This window comes from Arachis ipaensis, chromosome B04 (assembly GCF_000816755.2).
Source record: "Arachis ipaensis cultivar K30076 chromosome B04, Araip1.1, whole genome shotgun sequence".
In the NCBI taxonomy this organism is placed as follows: domain Eukaryota; kingdom Viridiplantae; phylum Streptophyta; class Magnoliopsida; order Fabales; family Fabaceae; genus Arachis; species Arachis ipaensis.
In genome coordinates, this window is record NC_029788.2 from 127,868,344 (window position 1) to 127,877,687 (window position 9,344).

Sequence of the window (9,344 nt, forward strand, 5' to 3'; positions counted from 1 at the left end):
AGAATAGCCATGCATGCATATGTATCCATTAATGAAACATTGGTTGCCAGAGAGTGATGAAATGTAACAAATCTTTTCGGAACAGATTAGGTGGGGCTACTGTCTCTGTTTTATAAGGTCCTTGATGTGTGACAACTTCTGTGAAGTATCAAAATATTATAGTTGTGAAATTAATATATAGAGCATGCTAATATGCTATGCATACATGACATCATCATCATCATCATCATAATAATAAGGGCAATTTACTTGATTAAAATGATTGTGAAGATTCTTTACTCAAATGCAACATTTTCAATTCGTTTACGTGAGTGTCCTTTTTGGTTATTATGTAAACCGTGGTAGGTAACCACAGTTTTTAATTTACCGTGGAAGATTGGCACGGTTTACACTCAGGAAACGTTGAACATAAACCACGATTATTTACCACGGATTATGAAAAAAAATACTAGTAAAAACCGTACTTGATCACCATGGTTTATGAAAAAAAGCTGTGAGCATAAAATCTTATTGGGTACCACAGTTTTTGTTTAAAGTAGTATAAATACATTATTATTATTATTATTATTATTATTATTATTGATAGTATTGTTATTCTTCTTAGTAATTATTGTTATTGTTTCATTATTGTTATTACTATCATTAAAAAAAATAAAAAACCAATGTTGGTGGTTAAGTAAATGTGCGTGATCATAAAATCCCCTAAATTATTATGATTTATGCATAGAATAATATAAATATAAAATTTACCTATCATATTGACTAAACTTATTTATTTATGTAAAATTTGTTTGTGACTCAGCAAACTTGTCGATGTACCTAAATTAATATAACAGCTCAAATATATATATAAAAAGACTTACGTGCGTAGATTCAAAGAAGCGTGTGCATTAAGTGCAGAAAGAACAAGTGAACAACACAAAAACAAAAAAAGTGTTCCCACTTCCCACCACCCCAATTTGACGAAGACAAAAACTTAATGCACATGATTAAATTAATTGAAATTTTTTAATGTATAAACGAAATACACTTTTTTTTATAGACAACAAAATATATACAGATTAAGTATATGTAATTTTATCAAATTTATATACATAAGGTTGATGACCAAATAAATTTTTAATCGAGAAATACCTCTAACTAACCTCGTGTTTTCCCCCTTTTTTTTTCCTTAATGATGCGTTACCTTTTTTATGTTTTCTCCTCCTTTTTCTTTTTTTTTTCTTTCTCCTTTTAGGTTGTCATTTTTCTGTTCTCTTTTTCTTTTTTTTTTTTGTGTGTTTTTTATTTATTTTTAAAATTTTATTAGAAAGGAAGAAAAATAAAAACGTCACAGTGCTACTAGATATACATAATCATTTATCCTTTAAGATAATAATTATTTTTAGATATTATGTTTCAAATTTTTTCTCATATATTTTGAATTCAAAATCATATCACTTTGTTGATGTGATTATTAGATAATGTTTATATGCGGATAAGTTTGCATGAATTTTATTTAAATGTGTTCAAATATATTATAATGTTATTTTGGATGTGTGGTAATATAGGTTTGATGATAGAAAATATAACTATGAATTATGTATGAATTTTGAATATGTTCAAAAAGTATTTTATATACTATCATATTATTTTAGATGGGTTATTAAGGTTTGATGTATTATAATTATATCGAATTCTAATTGCTAGGTAATGATTATTTTTTGAAGAAATTGAGCTGAGTTTCAGATGTGTTCATAAGTATTTTATGTGCTATTATATTATTTTAAATGTGTCATTATGGTTTAACAGTGTTCTTAATTTTTTTATATCATTTTATATAAATAAAGGCAAAATTTTTTTATAGGCCTAAATAATACATAGTGTGCTAAATTTTTTACATTATGTTAAAAAAAAATATAACTAAAGGAGTGAGGAAAAGTAGTGTTCAGATACATCATACATGCACATTGGAAACAAAATAATAAGCACACAAGAGGTGATATTGTTCAGAGTCAAGAAAAAATACCAATAGTGTATATAATGTTTTTATATCAAAGAAAAAATTATGGAAGAAATTCCAATAATTTAAACTAATTTAAACAAATGACGTATAAGAAAGGTGCACCAAGCAAAGCAAAAATGACGTACCGACTATATTGAAAAAAAAAAAAAACCATTGAAGTAATTATATAAATTATTACTGATGAAATACGGACTAAAAATAATAATAATTATTTAACATGTAGCATTGTTCTTTTTCTAATTCATTTGGATCCATGGTAAGGTTATTGCATGGTCCAACTCCTATCAGAAGGGCCATCACCTAATGCCTAAAGGCTATGCAAAAACTACACGTACCCTATCGTAAGAGAAGTTCGTGAAGGATATCATAATGAGGCTTTTGCCTTATTGACGACTTCATTGGCATTACTTTTGCCTTATGCATGCTTCTATATTAATTGATTAATTAAATGATTTGAACTGAGAATGCAAATAAGTTACGTACAGTTACGATGACTCACATCAATAGTTAGGTTTAGCATTTAAGGATTTACCAAGATATAAGCAAGAAAGTCAAAGTTCATTCAGTTGGATTAAAATAAAATTTTAGAAAAACTACCATTTGTAACCATGAACTTTACGAGCACTGACAAAAGTACTTATGGAAGAAGAAAAGTGACTTTGTACCCATAAAAGGCTGAATCCGTCTGTCGATAGTACCCGAACGTCATTAAAACGTTAGTTTCATTAAGTTAAAAGCCAACATGACACGTTAACTGCTTACCTGACTTTGAATCAGCAGTCTAACGTGTCCAAGCATAAATATTCTGTTATAACATCACTTGTTTCCCTAATTTATTCTCAAATGTTTTCCCAATTTCAATTTCAAAACCCTAGAATGTCTAGGAGAAGCAGAGGTAACCAATGTTCTTCAAATGGAAGCATCAGCGAAGAAGGAACTTCGTCTTCTAAGAGGGGTGAAGAGAAGACTTTGTCTGGGAGATGCTTTTGTGGACAGGGTGTGGTGTTGCTACAATCTGGAACCTTAACAAATCCTGGGAGATGGTTCGTAAGGTGTCCTCTATGAAAGGTAAGTCTTTTTGTTTTTGTGCTTCTGATCACATTAACTTATTGTGAATGATTCCTTATTCCTCCCTTTCACACTACAGACGATGGATTGCAAGTATTTTGTATGGGTGGATGAGATTGACGGAGGATGGGAGGGACTGGCAAGAGCCCTTGTTAGAAAAAATCAAGATAGCTCATGTGGTAACCATGAGGTCAATCTCACTGGGCAAAGAAGAGAGATTCAAGAGAATAGCGTGAAGATCTTGTTAAAGATAGGGAAGCTCCAGGGTGAAATAAAAACTATTAGGTCATGGATTATAACTATTTTTTTGAGTTTACTGATTTGTGTAGGGCTGAATCTACTCCAATTAATCAATATGTAACTGTGCTTATGGTGTATGTTGTCCCGGGATCTTTTTGTGCAGCTTTTTGGTTTCAATGATGATGAACTTAGAAGCTGGTTGGTCTCGATGATGATGAACTTCGAAACTCTGTTACTATCTTCACTTGTGAAAAAAGTCAAGTTGTGTTATGACATTAAAGTCCATGATTGTTAATGTATTTGATATTTGTTAGATTGGAGTTAACTCAATTTTGACAAAAAAAGAAATATAAATGTCGTGATTTGTCTTAATCTAGCCAGAAACATGGTATTGTAAAATAAATAGCAAAGTTGTAACCTGGAAATGGAACTAAATATTCATTCCATAAGCTATAATAAACCTTGAAGTAATTTACTCATATGCAGTTATCAACAAAAGCCTCAAAACGAGGGTATGATTTTGACGTAGCAGTAGCAAATCAAATGTATCTAATAGAACCAATACAAACCATGAACATGAAAGCATCAAGTTGTGCTGTTTAATTACTAGGCATAAGTTACAAAAAAATCATAATATAAGAGTTCATAGAGCTCTCATTACAGTAAGTACTTCATCAAAAAACAAATTCACACTAGAAAATCCTATTTGTTGGGTGTGGAGTTGCTGCTGTCACTAGAAACTCCGTTGTTGTTGCCACTTGAAGATGCTCCTGTTGGTGGACGGAACCCAGGTACTGGCCATCTGCCTGGTGTTTGAATTGTGGATGGTGGAGTTGGCATGAATCGCATAAATTGTGTAGTGGTCCCTCGATCGACTTGCATCATGCATTGTTTGTCTGGTAACTCTTGGAGGCGGTTGGTTAGTTGGTGATGTAGGCCTAACAACAGAAGGTTGTGGTGTGGTAGGCGTTATGGGAGTAGGTTGTGGTGGGGCGGGTCTGAGGGGAGAAGATTGTGACGGTGGTGGCCTCTTAATATTTCTCCTTCTAATTGGTCTCTTGGACATGGTTGGCTTTATGATAGGTCTAGGTGGCACATATGCAGTAGAGGAGTTAGAAGGTGGAGGTCTTACTGCCATAGATTTTTCAGAAGGATTCACACAGTTCAGATCATCAACATTCACCTATAAATGTTGATAGTTGCATTAGCTCAAATTTTTAATGCAAGATAAATTTTTCTTCATGCCAATAAGTAGAAGAAGAGAGTGGATATAAATAAGTTACACTGGGTGAATCTGAAGCTGATGCTTCAGCATCTACTGCCTCCAAAGTCTCTTCCCAATACATCTCTTGCTCTCTGACAGCATCCTCATCAAGATCATCAACACCCATACCTTCAGTTGTTGCTGCTGCACCAGGATGCTGACTACCACTACCTGATGCAGCTCCTCCACTAGCCATAGCTTCTTTCTTCTTGTCACATCCTCTGCTGTTTATGACCAGTCTGAGAAAACAGTAGCAATAATTGCAATTTTAATTTCTTTACAAGACAACCAATATGCAGAAGTAAATAAATGAGACATGGAATGTTAGGTTATACCTTCAGACAATATGTACATTTAATAGGGCCATATCTCCTCTTTGTTCTATGGGGATCAGGATTCTCTCTAGGACCATCTCTACGAGCATCTCTCTTTTTAATAGGTCTCCCAGTAGGCTTCCTATACACAGGAGGCAACAATGGATAGTGGTTTCCCTTCTCCCAGTACTCCTGGCTTGGGACAGGTTGAACTATCCAATGATATGCTAGGTTGTATGCTCCCATAGTAAGCCAGTTGTGAGCAAAGTCCTCGGCCCTGCGATTTTGGTATGCAATGGCAATACAGACATGCTTACATGGAAGTCCAGTAAGCTGCCATAACCTGCATGAACAGGTCCTTCTCCCCAAGTCTACACTCACCTTCACAGGTAGCCTTTGAACCTCATAGACATTCCCATCTTCATCACCAGATGGGAAGGGCCTCCAATAGTTGCTCTCTTTTTTCTCCATTTCCAAACGGCTTTGTTGCACAGGGGTTATTCTACCATGATATCCGACAAGTGCCTTCTTGTTTCTTGCCAAAATCCTCATTACATAACCTTTCACTTCCTCTAACATGGTAATAATCGGCTTTCCTCGCATCTTTTTAATTTTGCCGTTGAAGGTCTCACAATTGTTATTTGTATAAAAGTCAACCTTAGGGTACTCACTGAAGTGAGATCTTGACCACTGTTGCAGAGAAATTTTGTTAAGATACTCCCAAGCGTACTGGTTTATTCTCTTGACCCTCCCCATTGCAAGTTCAAACTCTTGTGGTGTAGTAGCCTTTGAGCATGCCCACATTGCAGCCTTCATTTCTAAGTCTGGCCATTGTTTTTTAAAGTTTTGATAGATATGCATGGCACAGAATCTGTGATGTGCACCTGCCATGATATCCTTTACTGCTGGAATTAGCCCCTGACCATACAATGGATGAAAGACTAAGACAACTGAATATAAATAAATAAACTCCTTCACAAGGTGGAGTTACATTAACCTGATCAGGTGCTTCTACACCAGCTTCTTCATTCGTATCTACAGCATCTGCTTGGCTAATTGGGTACTCTGTGTATAATTCAATCTTATGCCCATTCTCCACAGCAGCTTCATACATCTTAACGACATCCATGTCAAGTCGCAGAAGCCTCAAACCACCATCAATTTCCATTCCAGGTTGTCGCCAGTAGAAATCGGAGATGATTAGATACCCAATGTCTTTCAATAGGTCACTAATGAAGAAGCCATTCAGAGTATCCACGTTAACTCACTCCACCTCAGTAATTTCACCTTCTGCATAACACAACTTACCATCCGATCCCCTTTCAAGTCTACCTCTATGGTGTATTATTAATGTGATATGCGTCGTGGTAGACATTTCTGTCAATAAAAAAAGAATGAACAGTCCATATCAATACACCTACTATTTCAACAAGGACATTCAACTAGTGCATAACCAAAGTTTAATCACAATCATCATCAAAAAGTTCAGAAAACAGTTGCACTTTATTTGAGACAAGTAATAAGAGAAGCTAAACTGCAATAGATAAAAATATTTAAGATAAAATAGATAAAAATATTTTAGTTATACAATAGATAAAAATTTAAAATAAAAAATATTTAAGATAAAGAAAGGAAATGAAGACGAACTTTTGATAAACAACGACTTACGGCTCAAACATTAACGTGATAATTAGTTTCTTAAAGTATTATTATTCATGTAAATCTTATTAATTATGTAGGTATGTCTATTACCACTAAATGAACAAATCCTAGTTCATGAAAAAGTTAATTGTCTATTTTCAGTAAAATTGACTCACGAAAAAGTGTGGATAATGTTTATGATTTTTCTAATTATTAAATTATAAAATATGATTCACTCAATAATTAAATGACTATTGTTTCTATAAATCTATTACACAATAAAAAAGATATGATTTAAATTTATTAGAATAATTGAGAATTAGTAAAATTTTAGTTATACATTATTTGAAATTTTAGCTAAACTGCATCAGCCCAATACATCCCTTAATCCTTTCCATTATTTATTACATGAAAAATGGGGTTTCAATTATTGATTTATAGAATAATGATTTGAGATATACATGTTATGATGTTTGGTGAGGAATATGTAATAGGCTATGCTTGCTGCCAACCCGTGTAAAATAGTGAATGTTTTCAGAAAAATGTCCCCTGAAAACTATAATTATCTTATGGTGGTGGTGGTATTGTTTTCAACTGTGTAAAATATGAAGAATTTACCAAATTACATTTTGTTAGGTAGGTATCTCTTCATTGAGTGACAACAACGTATAGATAACTTGGTGTTCAACAAGGACATTCAACTAGCGCATAACCAAAGTTTAATCACAATCATCATCACGAAGTTCAGAAAACTTCATATTTGTGAATTAAAATGCCTAATGAAAACAAAACTTAAGTCCTATGCTGATCAGATATAAGGTTTAAATAAAAAATTTCATTCAGGCGATATATCGAGCATGTGGTGTGCAGCAAATTCAAACAGTGTGTTTAGTTCTATGTTGGCATCAAACAACCCAAAAAATTCAGCCACAGCAAACACATTCACTCCAAAACACAAAAATCATGTAACTTAACCTACCCAGATCACTAAAACAGAATGAAAAAGCAATAAAAATAAAGAGAAGAAAGGCAGGTAAGCAGGGAAAGGGAATTGAACCTGCACTGATGAGAGGGAAGGACGAAGAAATTGGGCGAGGCGGAGGAGCGGCGGTCGCATCGGCACAAAAGTTTGCCGCCCTTGGTTCCTCGCCGGACTAGAAGATGCGAAGCAGGGGCTGTTCACGCAGAGACAGAGTGACTACGTGCAAAGGAGGGAAGAAATAGGAAAATGGAGAAGAAAATGGAAGAAGGATTGGGCGTTGCTGGTTGCCGGTGGTGTTTTGGGCGGACGCGCGACGGAGGCAGTTGGGCGGATTGGTTGGTGGCGTCGGGTTCAGTAAGTGGTTCACATCTCTCTCTCTCTGCTAGGCATGCATAAGGGTGGTGAGGAAGAAGATGGAATGGCGCGAAGTGCCTCTAACGTTTCTCTCTCTCTCTCTTCTATATCCACCTGGAAAGTTCTTAAAAAAATTCAAATTAAAAATCAAAAGTCAAGTAAGCAGTTAACGTGCCATGTTGGCTTTTAACTTAACGGAGCTAACGTTTTAATGACGTTCGGGTACTATCGACAGACGGATCCAGCCTTTCATGGGTACAAAGTCACTTTTCTTCTTCCATGGGTACTTTTGTCAGCATTCGTAAAGTTCATGGGTACAAATGGTAGTTTTTCCTAAAATTTTATATGAAAAAACTTTATCGAATGTATCTATTTTTTTTTTAAAATTAAGAGTGAGGTTCGAAATCTTTATGTGAAAATAAAAAAATTATATCATTTAAGTTATAATTTATTAATATTAAACGTAGTTAATTTATTGTAAGAATATTTGACAAAAACATTAAATTAGAAAATTTCTAATAATTTATAGTCAGATTTCAATATTTCGCTAATTATGGGATCAAATGTGCGATAATTTGGAGCGACTATTATTATTGTTGGATTTTTCATCAGAAAAATCGATAGTAAATAAAACTAAAAAATAAAAATGGCAATATTTTACTTTCTAATATTTGTGTTACTGTCATTTTTTTTAATAAATCTGACGGTAAAGTACTCCTAAATTAAATTTTTAACGATTTTTTCTTTCTCATTTTGCAAAATTCCATTTTTCTAAACTCTCCCCTCCACTCACCTCGCCTTTGTCTGTGTTATTCCACCCTATCTATCTCTACCATTGTTTGACATCCGCCGCTCTATTTGTGGCTTTTGGTTCGTTACCACCATAAGCTTGATGTTTTGCTCCTTCGGCCTATTCCATTGGTGATCCTCCCATTACTAGAATATTTCATATTATTGACGAATTCTTGCTATAAAAAAATTCATCTCTAATTAGTGACGAATTTAATAGAAATAGTGACGAAATAAGTGGAGGAATGAAATATTCCCAAATTTTATTGACAGGTAAAGTTTTTTAAAATAATATTGAACTTGTTTAAATTTAGTACTTTTTGTTAGAGTTAACTTCACAATGATATATTTATAAGACAAATGCGGTATTTTTTCTTTTTGATTATCTGTTTGTTGAAAATAGCAAAATAATAAGAGACACATAATATAATAGTTAAGATTGCATGATTAACTGAATGCTTGTTTTAAATTGTTATTGAAAATACTTACTTTGTGAAAAATAAAACTATTGCTTAATAGAAATCTCTAATTTAAGAGAAAATTATGCCGAAATTTCATAAATAATGTTTAACGTTATGACGCTATTGATGTCTAGATTATTAGCATTTTATGGCGTCATGATTCATATTAATCATTTGTGGATGTATGATCTGCTACACAATCAAAATAAAAATTAAATATAAGTAT

At 33.5% G+C, this 9,344-nt stretch overlaps 2 protein-coding genes and 1 long non-coding RNA gene across 3 annotated transcripts; 1 reads left to right on the forward strand and 2 right to left on the reverse strand.

Annotated features, from left to right (window-relative positions):
• On the forward strand, positions 2,932–3,447 carry LOC110270803. Its single transcript, XR_002360435.1, has 2 exons — positions 2,932–3,073; positions 3,153–3,447. It is a non-coding gene; the product is annotated as an uncharacterized LOC110270803 (long non-coding RNA).
• Positions 4,047–4,451, reverse strand: LOC110271625 (proline-rich receptor-like protein kinase PERK9). Its single transcript, XM_021122636.1, has one exon. The coding sequence runs from the start codon at positions 4,449–4,451 to the stop codon at positions 4,047–4,049; it is 405 nt and encodes a 134-aa protein (XP_020978295.1).
• LOC107637299 lies at positions 4,907–6,059 on the reverse strand. Its single transcript, XM_016340730.1, has 2 exons — positions 5,889–6,059; positions 4,907–5,809 (listed from the first exon to the last, which is right to left on the reverse strand). The coding sequence occupies exons 1-2, from the start codon at positions 6,057–6,059 to the stop codon at positions 4,907–4,909; spliced, it is 1,074 nt and encodes a 357-aa protein (XP_016196216.1).

Excerpts from the sequence above, each read along its gene's own strand:
- LOC110271625 (XM_021122636.1), bottom strand. The coding sequence starts at position 4,451 with ATGGCAGTAAGACCTCCACCTTCTAACTCCTCTACTGCATATGTGCCA.
- LOC107637299 (XM_016340730.1), bottom strand. The coding sequence starts at position 6,059 with ATGGAAATTGATGGTGGTTTGAGGCTTCTGCGACTTGACATGGATGTC. Across the intron at positions 5,810-5,888 it reads GTGTAGAAGCACCTGATCAG|GGGCTAATTCCAGCAGTAAA; the intron begins GTTAATGTAACT and ends TTGTATGGTCAG.